This window comes from Brienomyrus brachyistius, chromosome 12 (genome assembly GCF_023856365.1).
Source record: "Brienomyrus brachyistius isolate T26 chromosome 12, BBRACH_0.4, whole genome shotgun sequence".
Lineage (NCBI taxonomy): Eukaryota > Metazoa > Chordata > Actinopteri > Osteoglossiformes > Mormyridae > Brienomyrus > Brienomyrus brachyistius.
The window spans coordinates 18451821-18473091 of record NC_064544.1 but is presented as its reverse complement, the minus strand read 5'-3'; the positions used below and the strand labels follow the sequence as shown (position 1 = coordinate 18473091).

The 21271-nt window shown below is 43.0% G+C and overlaps 2 protein-coding genes across 2 annotated transcripts; one reads left to right on the top strand and one right to left on the bottom strand.

Annotated features, from left to right (window-relative positions):
- The first annotated feature begins 2313 nt into the window (after positions 1-2313).
- On the top strand, positions 2314-7216 carry LOC125705124 (permeability factor 2-like). The gene is made up of 4 exons (XM_048971472.1): positions 2314-2517; positions 6312-6447; positions 6850-6954; positions 7123-7216. Coding segments are annotated over exons 1-4 (297 nt in total). The 5' UTR covers positions 2314-2462; the 3' UTR covers positions 7124-7216.
- Positions 7217-15056: 7840 nt separating this feature from the next.
- On the bottom strand, positions 15057-21021 carry trmt10b (tRNA methyltransferase 10B). Its single transcript, XM_048971457.1, has 9 exons — positions 20816-21021; positions 20519-20683; positions 20068-20176; positions 19692-19834; positions 19454-19606; positions 19279-19357; positions 18370-18437; positions 17939-18062; positions 15057-15854 (listed from the first exon to the last, which is right to left on the bottom strand). Exons 2-9 carry the CDS (start codon positions 20678-20680, stop codon positions 15733-15735), a joined length of 960 nt encoding a protein of 319 aa, XP_048827414.1. The 5' UTR covers positions 20681-20683; positions 20816-21021; the 3' UTR covers positions 15057-15732.
- Between the last annotated feature and the right edge of the window lie 250 nt (positions 21022-21271).

Genomic DNA, 21271 nt, shown 5'->3' with positions numbered 1-21271 from the left:
AAAAAAAAACAAATTACTTTATCACCTCAAATTTAGTTTTTCCTAACAAATCCGAGTGTGTTTGCTACAGGGTGTTCCTCCTTCACATGTGAAGTAAAGCCTAAACTGAGCATGTGCAGAGTGAGTTATGTGAATTGTCCCTCATTCCTGATTTGAAAAATAGACTCTATTACAACGCACGTTACAATCATCCCTAGTATCCCCTAACTAGTGCAATGGAAAAGCATCCTAAGATCAGGTTTTTTCATACTGTACGGGCAGGGGGTTTACGTTTTGCTAAAACATTTCTAATCTGTCAATGGAAAACAAAAATGCAATAAGTTTTAATGATTATTCCTGTCTAAGATTGTCTAGTGTATGTTTACAAAATCTATTTGAAGTCTACCCATGTTGCTTTTGCATGAGCGCTGAATGTATTCTCCGGGAATCAAATTATAAGCATTTTCATCCTTGCTGTTTAAATGACTCCTAGGTGGGTTTGTGAAAAAAACTCATTTTTTGCTTTTTAAATGCCCCAATGTTTATTACAACAAAATCACATCGCAATATGTGAAAATCTTCAAATCCCGTACTGGCCCAGTATATTATACAAAATATTTTCTGTCATGCCATCCTCATCTTGTTGTGTCTGTTTTTCCGACCATATTTATAAGCTTGGGTCACTTCATTTGTCCATGCATCATTACTTTTAATTTTTTTTACTTAGTTCATAGTTGTTTTCTGAGTTGGCAGCAATCTTCAAGACTGCATTTGTATTGTGTTTCAGAGGCAGGCTATTTGCCAACCGAAAAAAAAGCATTTCAAGTCCCACCCCAAAGTACCAAAAAAGTACCCCAGCTGGTTTGGAACTTTAGGTACTGGGGCTTTTGGTGGGGAAAGGGAAAGTACCAAAAGTACTGTACCTGGTGCAGTGGAAAGTGCAGTGCCAAGTATGCCTGTGCTCAGAAGGTCACTGGTTTGAATCCAGGGCCGACAGAGTGATACTATTGTACTATTGACCCTGGTCAAGGCCCTTAACTCCCAGCTCTCCGTGCGCCGTGATGCCCAGCTTGCTCTGGCCACTTTATGCATGCATGTGCCTCAAAAGGAGAGAATGAGAGGCAGTGCGAGAAGAAGCATTACAAAGTATGTGTACAAATAAAGTTCATTCATTACGTTTCACTTTAATCCTTCAGCAAGACCCAGGGGGCGACAGAAAGCGGACATGCGCCGGGTTTCCCTGTGTAGGCTTTATACTCGGCCTTTGTTAAGGCACATTTAACTGTGCTCAGCAGAGACAGGTCCAGGCTGCTCCCTGATGTGTGAATGCATCAGAGGATCGAAAGCCATGCGTTATTGTACGGTTAGTGATAAATGGTACGAAATGTCAATGTTTCACACATGTTTTTTCCCCCACAGCGGTTCTTTCAGGGAACATTGAAATGACATTAAAAAATAATGTTTTTTTAAATCCCATGGTCTTTCCGAGCAATTCTTGTATTTTTTTTTTCTTTTTTTGCCATGTGATTGCCAATCATGAAATTTTGATGCTCAACTTCCCGTTTTTGCTTTCAGTCTTACTTCAGCAGTGTTTTCGACATTTATACAAGGAACCTATTGTAAGTACAAAGCTAATTCCCACAATGAGAATCATGACACACGTTCGTCTGAGTTCTGCCCTGGCCCGTAGCGACAGGGAGCCGCAGGGGGTGTGTGGTACTGAACCGGCTGACCTGCTCCCCCCTGCCAGCATGTGCCATTTCTTGTGACACGTAGATTGTGGGGCAGGCTCATGACTGTCCCCACAAGATGTGACATTTCAATGCAGACACACGAGCAGAAATATAGAGGCACACCGAAACATAGCATAAAAGGCAGGTGAGCTCATACTGTACATACGTAAGCAAAAACAGGCTCGCAGTGACATTAGGACGAATGCCTGGCAATATCAAAGATGCTTTGAAAGGAAGAATGTGCATGATATGAACACACAATACACACAAGTACCAATACACGTATGAAAAAAACACACACGCAGAAGCACATGGGTAAATATATAAACAAACACCATCCATTCATCCATCCAAGTTCTGTTCCCACTTCTCTTATTCAGGGTCTCAGGGGTCTAGAACCCATCCCAGAAGGTACAAGTGCAAGGCAGGGAATAACCCGGGATGGGGTGCCAACCCATTGCAGGACACACACACCATTCACACACACATTCCCATTTACGGACAGTACCACAGACCAAGCCACAATGCCAACCACACAACAAACAAAGTCACACACAGAGACACACTGCGATACTCACACATCATACTGAAACAGATGCTACTGGGATTTTGTAAAATTCCACACTGCCTGACAAGCACATGACCTGAGATTGTACATATATATAAATGTGAAACGAGCAGCATGGACAGACCAGGAGGGGCGACGAAGCTGATGATTAGGGAGACCAGGACGACGACTGCAACCTCAGGATGGACACACGCGTGCTGCTGGTGATGCTCGCTGCCACCGTCCTGCTTGTGCATGGTGAGTTTCTCCTGCTGCTTGTGTCCCGAGAACACAGTGGTTCCTACAGTCAGCTGGATATCACAGCTGACGATCTTTATATTAACAGTCTGAAATTAGGTGTCTGGTCATTTTTTTTGCGTCTATTTGATTTTCACAAGGAATTCTTGTCTTTATGCCCAGATTTTGCTACTAATCTGCAAAAAATGCACCACCCAGTTTACAAGGAGTTCAGAAATGGTTTTGTAGTTAAACAAAGGATTTCTGCAGTATTAATAAGCTTATGTGAGACGCTGTAAGAAGCACCTCTGTAATGACACAGCATTGCCAAATAATCAAAATGAAAAACATCATTGATCACAATCACACTTGACCAATTTAGTCATATTTGCGTTTCAAGGTGTATAATGGTTTATAGTGTGTAATGGTTACGATTATGACTGCTTCTGTGTACATTGTGGGTTATATTCTGGCTATTTTTCCACAATGTTCCATGTGACTTCTATGAGGTTTTTGACAAATTAATTCTTTGGTATCAAATATGTTTTTTTTTCATAATATACAGCTCTGGAAAAAATTAAGAGACCACAGCAACATTTTTAGTTTCACTTATTTCTCAGTTTATGGGAATCCATCTGCATAAAAAAATGCATTTTTTGCAAACTGCAGCCTGGCTCTTCTCTGCTTCTCATTAATGAAGGGCTTCAGCCTTGTTTTATGGGACTTCAGTCCTGCTTCTAGGAGCCTGATACAAACTTGCCCTAGCAGTGCACTTCACACCACGTAATGCTTCCCATTCTTGGTGAAGGTCACTTGAGGACATCCTCTGATTTGTGAGGCACTGCCAGGTAAGTTGGCGGTCGTCTTTGGTGTTAGAGAGTCGCTTCTGCCCTCTACCTGGCTGGTTTTTGGTTACTGCCACTGTCTCCTGTTTCATTTCATTCTTATGTACTGCTGTCTTAGAAACTTTTAGCCAGGAAGCAGCCTGCCTCACAGTGTGGTCTTCTGCCAGCAGAACCAAGATCAGGATTTTAAGGTTGCAGATTCTTAAAAAACATGGAGTGGTTTTGTGGAGCTGTATATTAATAGTTCATTATAGTATGATAAGAAAAGTTGTGATAAAGAGCATTAAAATTTCCATTTCATAATATGCCCTTGCTACTGTTCAAACAATTCTCGATAAATACTGATGACTGTATATAGCACCAGTTACATGTGGGCTTCCTTGAGGTTCATTTCTTGAAATTATTTATTTGCCATTTAAACACTATATGGAAAAATGTCCCGGGACACACATCTGAAACACTGTATTCAGGTGGTTCATTCAGACTCTTTGCCGCAGGTGTATAAAATCCAGTACTAAGCAAAGCAGTCAGATTTTCAAACACTTCATTCTGAAGAGCTCAGTGAATTCAAGCATTGTACGGTCATAGGATGCCACCTTTGCAATAAATTAGTCTGTGAAATTTCCTCCCTGCTAGAATTCCACTGTCAACTGTAAGTGGTATTATGGCAAAGTGGAAGTGTTTAGGAAGAACAGAAACTCAACCACAAACCACAATGTGGCAAACCACAAACAGTAACAGAGTGGGGTTGCCAAATGTGTAAAAGTTGCTGACGCTCTCGTGACTTAGTGACTGCAGAGTTCCAAACTTCCTCTGGCATTAACCCCAACACAAAAACTGTGCAGCAGGAGCTTCATGCAATGGGCTTCCTTGGCCGAGCAGCTGCATGCAAGCTTCATATCACCAACAGCAATGAAAAGCATCGGATGGAGTGGTGTAAAGCATGCAACCACTGGACTCAGAAGCAGTAGAAATATGTTCTGTAGAGTGATGAGTCACGCTTCTCCGTCTGGCAGTCTGATGGACAGGTCTGGGTTTGGCAGATGCCAGGAGAACATTACCTGTCTGACTGCATTGTGCCAGCTGTAAAGTCTGGTAGAGGAGGGTTACTGACATGGGGTTGTTTTTCATGGGTTGAGCTAGCCTTTGTAGTTCCAGTGAAGGGAACTCTTAATGCTTCAGCACGCCAAGACATTATGGACAATTCAATGCTTCCAATTTTGTGGGAACAGTTTGGGAATAGCCAGCTTCTGTTCCAGCATGACTGTGCCCTAGTGCACAAAGCAAGGTCCATTAAGACACGGTTGGGTGAGTCTGGTGAGGAAGAACTTGACGGACCTGCACAGAGCCCTGACTTCAACTCCATGGAACACCTTTGGGATGAACTAGAACAGAGATTGAGAGCCAGACCACGTCCAACATCAGTGCCTGACCTCACAAATGCTCTTCTAGATGAATGGGCAAAAAATCCCACAGACACACTCCAAAATCCTGTGGAAAGCCTTCCCAGAAGAGTTATACACTATATTGCCAAAAGTATTGGGACACCCCTCCAAAGCATTGAATTTAGGTGTTCCAGTCACTTCCATAGCCAAAGGTGTATAAAATCAAGCACCTAGGCATGCAGACTGCTTCTACAAACAGGAGCTCAGTGAATTCAAGCGTGGTACCGTGACAGGATGCCACCTGTCCATTCGTGAAATTTCCTCACTACTAAATATTTCACGGTCAACTCTTAGTAATATTATAACAAAGTGGAAGCAATTGGGAACAACAGCATCTCACCCATGAAGTGGTAGGCCATGTAAAATCACAGAGCGGGGACAACGTATGCTGAGGTGCACAGTGTGCAGAAGTCACCAACTGTCTGCAGAGTCAATAGCTACAGACCTCCAAACTTCATATGGCCTTTAGATCAGCTCAAGAACAGTGCATAGAGAACTTCATGGAATGAGTTTCCATGGCCGAGCAGCTGCATCCAAGCCTTACATCACCAAGTGCAATGCAAAGCGTAGGATGCAGTGGTGTACAGCGTGCTGCCACTGGACTCTGCAGCAGTGGAGACATGTTCTTTGGAGTGACGAATAACGAATCAGGACATGGATGAGCAAGTCTGGTGTGGAGGAGCTTGACTGGCCTGCACAGAGCCCTGACCTCAACCCAATAGAACATCTTGGGGATGAGTTAGAGTGGAGACTGTGAGCCAGGCCTTCCTGTCCAACATCAGTGCCTGATCTCACAAATGCTCTCCTAGAAGAATGGTAAAAAATTCCCATAAACACACCCCTAAACCTTGTGGACAGCCTTCTCTGAAGAGTTGAAGCTGTTATAGTTGCAAAGGGTGGGCCAACTCCATATTAAAGCCTATGTATTGAGAACAGGGTGTCATTAAAGTTCATGTGTGTGTAAAGGCTGGTGTCCCAATACTTTTGGCTGTATAGTGTAGCTGCAAAGGGGGGACCAACTCCATACTGAGGCCTATGGATTTAGAATGGGATGTCATAAAGGTTCCTGTAGGTGCAATGGCTAGGTGTCCCAGTACTTTTGTCCATATCATGTATGTAACCAATGGGCCGGACGAGTGCAGTTCCACTAAATCTAGGGTTCTAGGAATGATTTTTATTTCAATCTGTATTTCAGTAACATGTATAAAAGTCCAGCTGTTTGAATATCACCAGAGAAGTAAACAGGAAAGGGATAGAATGGCTTGTGTATTTCTGCATTTGCATTATTGCTATACCATGTGTTTCTTTTCTTTTCTGTTGGTTTAAATTTGTCATTGTTGTGTCTAAAATACTGCATTAGAGAGCAGAAGATACCCACAAGCTGTACCAAATGTTATTTTTTAGAGCTGTGATTTATGAAGCTTTTCTCTTAGCATTTAAGTCCAGGCTGAATGTTTATTCTTTTCTCTGTCGCAGCCTCTAGACCGTAGAGCTGGGCCAGTTTTCAGTTTTACTTCTGTTTCAGAAACACATGGCCTGGGTATGGGCGACCTCAGAGACTGCATGTGCCAGAAATACGAAACCAGATTCATCCCGGCGTGGAGACTGAGGAGAGTGCAAATCCTTCCCAGGGGACCCCACTGTTTCATCACAGAAGTGATGTGGGTATCGGGCTTCTTTCAGCCTCATTATTTCATGGCTATAGCTGTTGATTAGCTATATTTTCAGCTTCGCTTTCATGCTCCATTGATTTGTACTATTGGCTTTTACAGACCCACTTTAATTTTGTTTATTTAATGTAATATTTATTTAATTTACAGTGTGTAATTTAGTTTAATTTAACGTAAGCTGGTGGACAGTTGAACAACCCCCACCCCACTTAACTTTTCCGCATTATGAAATCTATTATGGTCTCTAGCATAGTTCCCCAAACTCGACGTCCGTTTGATGTCTCTCTCCTTCCCCATTCTGAATCTGAAACAGTGGTCTACATACAGTATCACCCCCGTTTCTTAAAACCCACCCCATAAAAACCTGCTGGCTGTCTGTCCTTTCTTTGTCAGAGCTACCTTGGTAAAAGGTGAGAAGGTCTGCTTGAATCCCAGTGCCCTGTGGGTGAAAAGGCTCGTACAGAAGTTCTGGGAGAAGCAGAAACTGAGACAAACCTGGTAAACAATCAATGCTAAACCATCCCTCTACATCACACATGTTTCACTTCAGCCCTGTGCACTTCCCAGCCGCGGATATACATGTAGACAGGCAGGACTGTGTCTGGAATAATCCTCTTAGAAAGGCCTGACGCATCCAGCCCTCCCTTCCCAATTTCACCCCCACAGAGACCCCAAGTTTAAAGTGATCAACTGGGAGAAGCATGGAGGTATGAGGGGTTGAGAAGGAGCAGATGAATAACCCAATGGACCCCCCCCCTCCGGAAACAAAAACATGTCAGCTAATAATCACCTCTGAAGCAGCACAATCAACCTTCTTTCAAGCTGTTTTATACATCAACTAACATGTTTGCATTATGTGTGTCATATACTGTATATTACCATGCAAAAGTCTTAGACTTCCAAAGAAAATGATATGTTGGTGTATGATTTATGTTGGTGTAAAACTGCTACTGTATTATGCCTGAGAAAGTGTGTTAGCTTAGCCATTTCAGAACCTCTGCTAAAGTCACCCCAAAATTTGCAGCAACCATCTAACACACATGTATTTTTGACTCGACCACAGCCCCACCTCGTATAGCTAATCAATATGTGATCAATATTTTTTTAAAACTAATTAAGTTAAATAATAAAGTGGGCCGGTGGTGAAATTTGACAAATACATGGAACGGCTGAGGTGCCCCTGAGGAGAGGTTTGGGAACTGAAGTGGTGTTCATCTCGCCATCCAAGAAGATATCAGTGACTTTTTGGAGAACAGAAGAAAATTTTACTAGTTTTTACTGTGTTACTTTTAATTCACATATGTTCCAATGTTAACCTGTGTTTTTTGTTCTGAGCAAATGTGCACTTATTACCCAGATAAATACCTTTAAACATTTCTTTGGACTGCCTTAAAACGTAAAACTGTAATCTGTAAAGAGGAATCAGACTGTCTGAAAAGGAATTATGTTTTGCAAAGTATCTGAAACTTGTTTGCATGGATTAAAGAAGCTATAAAATGGATGTTTTCTTTTTTTCCAGTATTTTTCAGCCCCTTTTCCTACTTTGTGAAACAGCAGATATTAATGGTAACTAATCCCTTAACCGTCGCCTCTCTCACGCATTATGACGTCTCGTCATAAAAATGAATGACAGGCCCCAAGTTCCGCAATGTGTTGTTTTGGCTTCCAAGCCTCAAGGCTCTTCACCTCACACCCAAAAGACAGGAGAGGACAGGAGGGTACAGATAGCCGTATATTTTGTGGCATGAGACGACCCATTTGCAACATCAGGGTGTCAGTGACTGCTGGAATGCGTGATCAGGGATACCCCACCCCCTCACAGTGCAGCTCTGTGTTTACGTAACTGAGTGAAACTTGCATGGAAAATCTCTGATAGCATCTCTCCAAAGGGCATGACATCACAATCTTATTATCATTTCACCTTATCTAATGTCATCTTTTCCAAGCCTGATGTTCCTGCCAAATGGGCACAGGCTGTCTATAACACATTTATGTGTCTTATTTCTGTGAATACAGGACAAAGCAGAAAGCAGGCATGGGGTTAGACGGCGACATCACTCTGACGGTGGGATGTGGCCAACAGAATTTCACAAATCATTCATTTATAAGAATAATAATGGGCGGCACGGTGGTGTGGTGATTTGCACTGCTACCTTCCACCTCTAGGAGCAGGGTTCAAGCCTCCCCCATGTCTCCGTGTGTGTGTGGAGTTTGCATGTTCTCCCCATGTCCTCATGGAGTTTCCACCAGGTTTCCCCATGCAGCCCAAAAACATGCTGAGGCTAATTAGAGTTACCAAATGACATACATGTGTGAGTGCGCCCTGTGATGGACTGCTGCCCTGTCTTGGGTTCTTCCCTGCCTTGCGCCTCCAAGACTGGCTCCGGGCCCCTGTGAACCCCGAATAGGGTAACTGGTTACAGAAGATCCATGGATGATAATGTATTCAGCCAGGATAAAACCTAGTCGATTTGCTGCAATGAATATAATGAAAGCGTAATAAATAAATAAGGAACAGAAAGTTCTGCTGAGCAAAAAAAAAACAAAACAAATGTGTAACAGTTCCAATGAAATATCAGAGAGAAGGGAGTTCGGCTGCAGAGTGCTGGACAGCTCAAAGGTTGCGCATGGATCGGGTGATGCCAATGAGCAGGAAGTTAGAGAAAGTGAGGAGGCTGATAATGAGGATTCCGCAGTTGGTTGGGATGCGGGCGATGTTACACAGGTGTGGTTTCTGCTGATAGAGGAAACGTGGCTGTCTAATGGGAGAGAAAGATCCAGAACTTCACTGAGGTTCAAGAGAGATGAACGGCTGTGCCATGAGTGAGGAGTGGAAATGAGGCAGCTTCTCCTCGAGGAATGTGTGATACCCAGACAGGCAATGCTTCGGTTTGGGAGGGGGGGGAGAATGGATCGATTTATTTTGAACTGTCAAACAATACAACTGAAGCGAAGGATGCATAAGAGGCCCTAGGACCGAACCTTAATTAATTAGCATTAATTAATTAACATTTTTCATACACTCTTCATCAGCACCAGAAGTCAATCTATGGTCAGTCAACATTACCTTCTAGTACCTTCTACCTTCTATATCAGCTTGTTCCTTCACCAGCATATTGACTGAAATGGCCAAGCGTAAACAACATGTTATCACTGCTTAAAAAGACACAATGCAAGTGTGAAACCAAATAAAAGATTAAACATTGTGTTTCCCCAAAGGTTAGCTGGATAATTTGTCATTTAAACTGGGGTACCATAAATCCCTTAAGATATCCTCCAATGCAAGTCATCCCCTCAAATCAATGTGGAGTCCAGCTGTGTCACAACTCGCTCGTTGGATCATTGACTTCTCAAGTGAGTCAGGAGGCTCAGTTTTCTATCAAAGCCAACAGAATAGGCAGCAGGACTGTCGAAATTGGGATGCTGATGGGAACTGGGAGAAAAGCATTTTTGGACAAAACAAAGAAATCATTTCATTGTGGGAATGAATAGGGTGACAGGGTGACTCAGTGAAACATCACAGTGCCTGGATGTTATTTGAAAGATCTGTGAGACAGGTTAAGGGGCCGGCCCTCAACAGATGAGTCAGAATAAGACCCTCCCCCTCCAGCTCCACGGGTCACTCATAATTTTCATATGTTCTAATGTTAAATTGCTCTGACTGAGGTGCATGTGCTAGGTAGAGCAAGATGGTTATAGGCAAACAGACCATTTCCCCACAGGGACCAATGAAGTGTCATTATTAATCCAGGTAAATAGACCTCAAATAACTAAGGATTTCAGCGATCGGATTGGATCAAATCTTTAAAATGGGTTGTTCAAAACAAAAAATATTCTGAAATAGGACATTTTTATCTGGATCAAACTTTCAATATGTGTTGTTCAAAACTTTTTAGAAAGAACTGGATACCTTTGATCCAAGTAAATCAGGATTATCCTGATTCCAGGAGAAGGGTGGATTCAGGGTGGATTTCAGGAATAAAATGTAATAAAACTTAAAAATAGGTCAGCAGCATTTGTAGTATGTAGCATATACCCATTTATTTATTTTACATTTGATTTGTTTAACCGTTACAGTGATAAACTATATAAAGTAGACATTAGGCTACCTAATGTCTTTTAGTAAAGTTAAAGAAAGGACTTCATCCACATAAAATAATCCACGAAATAGCTGTCTATCAAACAAAAATAATAAATAGCCTCTCCCCCAGCTTACAATGGGGTTACATTCCGATAAACCTGTCGTAAGGCAAAAATATCGTAAGGCGAAAATGCGTTTTAAGACAGTACACCTAACCTAACAAACATCATAGCTTAGCCTAGCTTACCTTAAATGTGCTTACGACGCTTACATTAGCCTACAGTTGGGAAAAATCATTAACACAAAACCTATTTTATAATGAAGTGGTGAATATCATGGAATTTACTGAATCACGTACTGAAAGTGAAAAACATTTACCCATCGTAAAGTCCAAATATCGTAACATTGACCATCGTAACGCAATGCCTGTATTTAATTTTAAATGTCTTTCATCAATGTACACATGCTTGGCAATTAATTCCAGGCCAAACCCAAACTGAACAACATTAAGCTCTGATCTATTGTTATACCCAGGAATGTATATTAATTACAGTGATGAGATGAACCATTCAAAAGTTATTTCAAACAATTATATCCAGAGCTTCAAAAAGCTGGTCTGTCCACAAATGAAGAACTCTGAAAATTATTTATTCTTGTTAACTATTGGACAATGCCGCCTTTTTATGAGTTAAAACCTGTTCAAAATACCCACGATGCATTTATGAAAAATGTAAATTTGTTTGTTTCTTTTATTTACTTGCTGTGGGTCATATGAGGTGTCTGACGGTGTAAAACTGATTGAAATAGGAGGGGAAGCCTGTATTGTTTTATTGAGCTGTTTTCTGTTTCTTAAAATAACACCACTTTCAGTGAAAACCATACTGGCGATTCTACATATTTGTTGTTCTTGAAATAGCTAGCAGCCTACATTGTAATGTGTCGCCAAATTTACAGTGGGGGATATAAGTACTGAACACAGCAGTTTTTTTCAATAGATATATTTCCAATGAGGCTATACACACGAAATTCACCAGTCATCTCAACACAAGACATTCACAAATATAAAGAATTCACAACAACAATGTCCTTAAATAACATTCATCTATCCATTTCCACTTATCTGGGGCTGGGTCATGGGGGCAGCAGTCTAAGCAGGGATTCCCCACCTCCTGCAGCTCCACTGGGGGAATACCAAGCTACTCCCACGTCAGCCGAGAGATATCATCTCTGCAGGGTGTCCTGGGTCTGCCCCAGGGCCCCCTCCTGGTTAGACATGGAAACACCTTCCCAGGGAGGCATTTACGAGGCATCCTGGATAGATGCCCAAAGCACCTCAACTGGCTCCTTTTGATGTGGAGGAGCAGCGGCTCCACGTTGACCTCCTTCCGTATGTCTGAGCTCCTCACCCTCTCTGTAAGGTTGAGCTCAGACACCCTGCAGAGGAAATCCATCACCATCAATAAAATCATTTGTAAAGTGGAATGACGCACTGCAAAAATATTGAACATACTAACTGACACTAACTGAAGAAGCCTGTGTTTGCAATGACAGCTTCAAGACGCTTGTATGAATAACCTCATCGCCTGCAGTGCTGAGGTGAGGTCTTCTAAACAGACTGTCTTGAAAGGTTGAAGATTCCCAAGGCACCCTCTTATGAACCCTGATCTTCAGTTCCATCCACGAATGTTCAATTGGACTTAAGTCAGGCGACCGACAGAGTCATTCTAACAACGTGATTTTCTTTCTCTGAAACCAATTGAGTGTTTCCTTTGCTGTATGTTTCGGGTCGTTATCCTGCTGGAAGGTCCACCCAAGGTCTCATCCTCATCATCCTGGGGGAGGGCAGCAGATTCATGGCCCCATTCAACCTTCCTTCAATTATAAAAAGTGTGCCAGTACCATGAGAAACAGCCCTACGTCAAGATACTTCCACCCCTTCATTGTTGGTACGGTGTTTTTCATTTTTGCCATTTCTCTTCCAAACACGCAGTATGACAGTCGAAAAGTTCAATTTCGGTCTCTTCTGAACAGACTACATTCTCTGAGTATTTCATAGGTTTGTCCAAACGTTTAAAAACAGACTTTAAACGAGCATCAGCATGCCTTTTCTTCAGCGATGGACTCTTGTGGGGCCTTGCTGGTGGAGAGCATGGCGGATTGTTTTCTCTGTAACTATTACACCTGCTACCTCCAAGTCTTTCTGGAGCTCTTTCCGAGTGGCCGTTGGCTCTTCTGATTATCCCTCTGCCTCCCTGGTCAACAATCTTGCAAGGAGCTCCTGTGCATGATGGTGGAGTGATGTTCCTTCCACTAGCAGATAATGGCCCCAATGGTGCTTACTGAAAGATTCAGAAGTTTTGAAATACGTCTAGAACTAGTTCCATTGATTGTTTTGCAATCTTGGCAGAGCTCTTCGCTTTTACCCATCATGTGATGTTTCTTGTGCGACACCTTGGTAACAAAAAAACCCTTTTATCGCCCATCAATATGTACTAACCAAGCTGATATTACTCTGCACGGATAGGAGGAAGGGTTATTTTCTAACTACTTATGGATTTCTTGCCTTCCTTGCCTTGGTGAACTGCTCTTTCTTAGTGTGTTCAATAGTTTTTTTTCAGGTGTCATTCCACTTTATTACACACAACATAATTTATGGGCTTTATTGTTATGAATTATTTGTATTTGCCGATTACTTGAGTTAATACCAAAGTCTGGTGAAAATGTCATGTGAATAGCGTCATTGAAAATATATTTACATAAAAAAATGTTGATGCATTCAATACTTATTTCCCCCACTGCAGAACGCTGGTAATCTGTATTTAGTAATCTTGAAAAGTCTGTATATGAATCAGGGTGATCCAAACCAATATCGCTTTGAAAAACTAGCACAAAAGTAATATGGAGTACATGATCCCGCGGCAGGCAATTTGCATAACCAATCGACCGCGAAAGCGCCTGCAGATCCCACTCCAAAGCACCGAAGTACCCCTGCTGGTTTGCATTTTTCATACTGGAACTTTTGGTACTGGTACTCGACCGGATGTCGATGGAAAAGGTAACGTAGCAGAAAGTGCGGCGGAAAAGCGCCCTTTATTTAGTTACTTTTAATGAAACTACGTGTTTATTACAAAACTATTTTCATTAAAGTATTGGTCATCTCCGAATCTTTTGGATGCATATCGATCGTCCCAAGTCCAATTAAAATTAAAACAATCATGTAAGCAAGTTTTAGCGTTTTAAATATATAGCCAGCTCCCAAAAACCTGATAAAATCTTAGTACTCTGAGATATTTGCGAACATATTGAATAAAATGCTTTAATTAAATGACAGAAACCAACACCAAAGCTACAACATACAGTACATGACAAATGGTATTGGTATCGGCACTTTACTAACAGGCTTAGATTTGAAAACAGGTTCGACAAATTCACTCAAAAGAACCGATTCAAAAGCATGTTGAACTAGTTTTCCAGCTTATTACTGGAAAATAATACGCGTTATTCTTGTATTTATTTATGTGTTGTGATTCACTAAGCGTTTGCATGTTCTCCCCTTGTCGTCGTGGGGTTTCCTCCGGGTACTCCGGTTTCCCCCCCACAGTCCAAAAACATGCTGAGGCTAATTGGAATTGCTAATTTGCCCGTAGGTGTGCATGTGTGAGTGACTGGTGTGTGAATGTGCCCTGCGATGGGCTGGTCCCCCATCCTGGGTTGTTCCCTGCCTTGTTCCCATTGCTTCTGGGATAGGCTCCGGCCCCCCCGCGACCCAGTAGGATAAGCGGTTTGGAAAATGAATGGATGGATGGACTCACTAAGCAGAAACGCACAGCTAAAGATAACAGTATTATCCATCTGCGTGTAGGTGTTCCCTGGGCTTTTACCTGTCTTTCCGTTACTCTTGTTAGTAGCATGATAGTAACACGGGTAGGGGTCGTACTTTAACATTTGATCAGAGGGGGGAAAGCTAACGTTACATAGACTGATCCTGTCTAATACTGCCGATATCAAGTGGAGGTTACTAATCACTACATCGTATCATTGTCGTTCAGGTTCGCCGTTAGCTTTAACCTAGCTTGTGACAATGTCGATTGCCAGTGTGCTGTGTGGATCTTCGGAGCCCCCTAGTGGCCAGTACTGGTACTGCGAAGAATGACACCACTTACATCGCCGTGTGCTCAGTCTATTATACTAAATGGCCACTATAGTGTAACTTGTAGTGATATACGGTAACTTGTAGTTACCTTGTTATAATCTCTGTTCTTATAGAATATCGTTGATTTAACAGTATATGTGCAACATATAATGTATGAGTGATTATTTTTAACATACACTCATCCAAGGCTTAAAACATGTGGACTAATGTGTACTTTGCGCAAAAATAAAAAATCAGCTGTATTCAGACATCAGCCTCATAGTTCTAACCAAAGAATGCGAAGCAACCAGGACCTCACTGCCGGTGCCTAAGATTTTAACTACACAATATAATAACCCTGTATAACATTATGTAGTGAATGCACAATTTCAGTGATCTCAACACATTTTATTGTTTTTTTTTTTCTAAGACCTGACCAGAGAGATCTGTACAAGTAGTTTCAGATACAACGTAATATACTCCAAATCGGTGTTTCTGAACTTGACCTTTGTGTACTCCCAAACAGCCCACGTTTCGGCACCTACAGTGAGCTGGGAGGCAGCAAAAACATGAAGTGTCTCGGGGTCCCCGTGGACCAGGGAGAGAAACACTTCTCTTATTCAGCACTTCAAAAACAGCTTTACATTCAGCTGACTACTTGTGTCAGCTGGGACATCCCATGCTAACACCATATTAAAATAATTTTCCAATTAAAAAAACCTTGAATGCAGTTCTCACAGGAAAAATACAGTGAACAGTGTTTTCCTTCCAGTGTAATGACTCCAAGTGTAACCCAGAATTCCCAGTGGACACCTCCAGTTTCTCTGGGTGACCCTTAAAGGTCATTTCCATGGCAATGGGCAGTGGAGCCCAACCAGCAGAAAGCAAGGCCGGGCTCCCATTGGGCGATTTGCTGCTCCACAGTGAGGACCTAGGTAACGCACAGGGGGGCAGCGGTGGGTTTCCACAGAGGGATAACCGGGCCCCTATATGCATTGTCCTTGGTCCCGTCCTCCCTATACTCTTCACAGGTGACCCTTGTCGAGGCAGCAGGGAATGATGTTCAGTGGTCAATTTGAGGGGTGTCGTCGGTTCTGACTATGTAGCCCTTCCCTGGGGGTACCCCCTCCTCCAATGCGACTGCCCAACTGCCAGTGTCACAGAAAGTGAGCAGAATATCGAAGACTGCAGGGAAGGAGAGAAAGGGAGAGAGAAACCAACTAAATTAGCATGGATTAGGGACGTCCATCTCAGATTGATTTAACACTCATTAATCGCCTATTAACCTCTAACTGATAAGACGAAATGTACTATTTAGAATGAATGCGTGTCTGTCAGTCACCAAATACCAAAGCACTAATACAAAAATGCTTTAGAAGTTATTTCTAATTCAGCGCCCAGGGAGCAGTGCTTGGGGGTAGTACCTTGCTCATGGCACCTCAGTGGCACTTTTGCTGGTCGAGGATTCGAACCAGCAATCTCTCAATTCCAAGTGCGCTTCCCTAACCATTAGGCCACCACTATCCATAACATGCAAGTTTCATATTATATTTTTATACATATTTATTAATAATCATACTGTGTCCATTCACCGGCAATGACTGTAAGCAAGACAGCTGGGCTACTGAACGTGAATTGCACATGCAAACACTGAAATATATGACAAAACTGCATATACAGCTAACTTTACCGTGGTGTTGAAATGAAGGTTTAAACTCGAACCGGCTTTCTTCAATATTTCGGTATAGATCTGCAGATCCCCTCAAGGGAGAACATCAGGGAGCTTAAACCCGAAAGCGGTTTTGGGTTTAAACCCTTACGACAGTAAAGTTAGCTTTATATTCAAGGTGTACAGTGTCCCCCACAGTTTAATGTTTAAAGCACACTTTACTCTAAACGGACAAAGCAGTTATTATCAGTAATGGAAAAGTATCGCAAAATCACGCAAAGGTTTTGCGAGATCTTGCAAAAGTCCATCCCAACTTTACCACCTTAGGGAGAGTTTGGAAAAGTTCTTATTTTTTTAACCACCAATTTTATAAACATTCTTTTATTATTATTAACTTTCACTAACAGTATTAAGCGGTTAAAATTCTTCTTATCGGTTAAACGGTGGATTATGAACACCCACAGACATTTGTCTCATATTTGTGGGTTTTGGGGTCGACCCTCCCATGGAAAGGCACCCCATCCAGAGCGCCCTCTGCTGCCTGGGATAGACTCCAGGCTCACTGTGCCTCCTTATGGGAATCAGCAATGTGGCAAATCATATATAAATTAAAGGACTGCAAAGAACAACTCGGAAAAGGTCATCGGTGTGAGATTTCATGCCTACATTAACTGTTCGAACATATATTAGTCCTCTATACACCTAAATATAAAGTTGCAAACCTTGCTACTCAACTCTGCTGTCCAACTTATCTATTTCCAGCAGATCAGCATTTCTTGGTCTTTTTGACCCCCATGACTCCTTTTTTGGAACAGAGTATGGGATCTCTGGAAAGCCAAGGTTGCGCCAAAAGACTTTCATGGCCAATGACCGTATCAGCCACTGGGGGGTGCTGGTGGCTATTTCTTGATGTCTGCATTTATTACAGAATGCATTCAGTCAACAACAGACAATGTCATTAGGTATTACACAGCAAAATTGTTATTATATATCAGATCATATGGCAAGAAAGTGGTCAAAAATAACACTGTTTAATTACAAGAAACCAGCCCAACACTGTACACAGTAAAGCAGGCAGCCAGTCAGCCAAAGACTCCAACGTATTATCATCCATCCATCCATCCATTTTCTGAAACAGCTTGTCCTATTCAGGGTCGTGGGGCTCCAGAGCCTGTCCTGGAGGCTACAGGCACGAGGCAGGGAACAACCCAGCATGGGGCGCCAGCCCATCGCAGGGCACACTCACACACCATTCACTCACACACGCGTGCCTACAGATATTTTGTAATTCCAATTAATCACAGCATGATTTTGGACTGTGGGAGGGGGGAGAGAACCGGAGTACCCAGACAAAACCTCACTATGACACGGAGAGAACATGCAAATTCCACACACATGGAACCCTGGCACAGACTTGAACCCGGGTCCCAGAGGGGTGAGGTTAAAGCTATTGCAGTGCTAACCACTGCACCACCATGCCACCCCATGTAGTATCATTATCATTTTTCCCCCGCTATACACGTGTAGCTTTTAACGCAGAAAATTGTACAGGCTATCACGAACATGGGAGAGATTGCCCATTAAAGGCGGCACGGCTTACCCTGATTAATGGCCAGGACTTTGGAGTGGTAGTTCTTGGCGTTGGTCTTCTTCACCATATACTCACTGATGGGCAGCCTGGCACTGGAGACCCCACCATCTCTAGCCCTCAGGTATGTGATTTTCTATGCAGAGCAGCAGGGGGAAGTTCACCAATGGGGTAGCAGCTTCAGATAACCAATCATATACAGACTAAGGTCGAGCTCTTGCTATGATTAGTTAGCTTATCTGGAATATGACTGGAGAGCAAAGGAATGATGGAATTGACATTTGACAGCTCTTATCCAGTCTACCTCCCTTTGCGATTCTTTAGATTTCAGGACGGGAAATGGCTGTACTGTAACGTCCTGTGACAATTTGTAATCAACCAGATCTGTGGAGGATCCACGCGCTCTCAGTGCTGGATTTCGACATGCCCTGACAGTACTTCACCTTCTGCACGCTCTCATCCACCAGCCCCCCAAGGACGTACACCTTGTCCAGGTCCACGTTCTCCAGAGCTGAGACAAGAACAACATAAATAGGGGGGAGGGGGTCAAAAAAATGACACAGTGAAGAATCCAGAAGACACGGAAGGGACACACGGAGATCAGGACCGAAGCCTAACCCTTCTGTCTCATCACTGCTTCACACGGCTGGAGCATGAATGCGTATCATCTGAAAAGATACCTGCCGTCATACTGCACACTGAAAGAGTGGATTCCCATACAAGTCCAGGCCACTCACAATTACAGCACTTTGGTTAGCATCAGTTACTGATGACATGGTTACCGGTTAGCATTACCATTTCAAATTGCGATCTTCATTAAAACCGTGGCTGATCACCTCACTTAGAAATGCTCACGTTAAAGGCTGACCAGCATCACCCCGCGACATGCAACATGGTTTAGTCTTGCGTCACTGAAAACATGGCGTAGGCAGTGACAGAGCTCTGGAGGTTTTTGATGTCAATGCACATTTGATAAGGTCCTCATATATACACATAATGAATTGACAGTTATTATTTCAATGTTTATTTAAACAAAACGTGCACAGTGCTGCAAATTGTATTTGTGGTTTTCAATATAAAATTTGGTGAAATTATATCAGTCTGTGTATCAGTACTTTTTGTACATTTTCGGCACATTTTAACAATACTGATAACGGCAATAATTTTGGTCACTATAACTGTGATATTAAATTTTCATATGTTTCATCTAACACCAATGACGGTGGACGTTTAGCTAAGGTGAACAATGAACAACTGTCTGAAATTCAGCCACAGTACCCCTTGTGATACACAAGGGGGCGCTCTTGCCACGTTCACAGGCAAGGTGTACACAGTTTCGGTAAAGATCCCACCTTGCTCAGCATCCGGCGTGAGGTAGATGACACTCTCCTGAGGGAAAAGGTCTAGGAAGCTGTCCTCCGTGATGTCGATCTGAATGACGCAACGCAGGCTCATTATGTAAGGTCCAGAGGTGAGTATGGTGCAGCTCAATGCCCCACCCCACCCCGCCTGTCCCAACACTCCTACCGCATAGCGAAGGAAGCCATCGTTCATCCTCTGACACTCCCGATACAGCAGGCTGTCCTCCTTCAGGTCGGTTAGGAAGAGATGGAACGGCTTCCTTGCCCTCCGGTTGGACCCATACAGCCTCCCAATCTGGCCTGCCAGCCTGCTAATTTCCTACTCAACCAGGATTGAAAAAAGAATATCAATCTATCTCAGCGCTGCGAGGAAAAATCCGACTGCTGAAGGGGTCACCACCTGCCTTGGGAGACATGCAGCCCGCCACACTCAGGTCCACACACAGCCTCGGTCCCATCACTCGGGCCTGTGCCAGCCGCTCCCTGGCGTTGACCTTCAGCACCCGTTTGCTGTCCTGAATACTGTCCGCAGCAGCGCCTGCATCACCTGCGCAAGCCAAGGTGTACAAGGCGACGCTTACCATCTGCTTTCTGGGGTTTGTCCTAATCAGATCCATGTATCAGTTTCTCAGCTGCAGGTAACCTAATGAATTCTAATTAATAAAATGCAAAGCACCAAGGAATCCACAGGAAAACCCGGAGTAAGGCATATATAAGCGCTGAGGACACTACGGACTGGGACAGACTGGCTCCCAAGCGTCTCAACGGCGCCGTGATCACCTGACGCCTCAGCTCTCCTCTGCCTTCTCCTCAGCTTCTCTCCTCTCCTCTTGCTCCTCTTGGCAGCCAGCTTCCGCTCCCAGTTCCTCTGCTTGCGCAGGACGTTTTTCTGTTTGGTTCGACAGAAACGTGTCAGACCGGACACTCGACAGCCTGCCAGCGCTCTGCCTCTGTCACAAGCTGCCCGCTTCATTCGGCAGCTGTTGTTGCTGCTAGCAGCTCTGTAGCCAATATACAAGATCTGACACGTAAAGGACGTTTATGACGAATCAACCCTGTAACATCCTTCTAAAAATCCCTTTGCTATTCTACTATGGTATTTTCATTCCGCCGTTTTTAGAATTATACTGTTGGACTTATCTCCATGCCAATTCATATAATCTGAAATCAGATAATCTGCACGCGACCTTGCATTTCAATTAGGGACAGACTTCGCTGCGACATCACTCACAGAGTGCAAGATTTCTTCGTCATCACCGCCAAATTTCCCGGCCGTTTCACAGTCAATTTCAATGTGCAGCAAGCCAAGCGCGTCAGAGAGCCCGGACTCTTCCAGGCGATCCTCATCCCGTGAGGACGCGGCTTCCTGCCCTACACCTCGGGACCCATTCATGGTCTGTGTGTGATCAAAGATCATAATAAGACGGTTACATGTGAGCTCACCATTATCGATTACCCTTAGTACCCAAGCCCGCAAAAAAGTGTAAACGGTTAACACAAACAGTTACCCAGGTTTTTTCGCTCTTACCGCGTAAATCGTGCAGCTTCTCTAAAGACACAATCGGCCAGGCAACGAACTGACGTTATACATAAATACAATAAACCTTTTAATAACCATGGCTCTAAATGGACAGATCATACAGACAAACTCCTAAGAAGTTCATAAAAACCTCGTGGGGTTTGTTTTGCGTCGCTGGTATGACATCATCACTGTGCTGCGCCCCTTCGGGATTATTCGAGACTTCTCGTGTATTTTCGGAGGACTAAAACAATAATAGGCTAATACAATAAAAGATTTCATTTGACAGTCAAGCTAATTGTTTATTTTACTTTGATTTACTATTAATAAACGATGAGGATTTTGTTATTTTTGGGAAGCTGTGGACATTTTATTACTTTTAAACTGTCAGTACTTATATTTGTAGTGATAATGCTCAATATACAAATACAAACATTTAAAATCTATTATTTCGTAATTTAACTG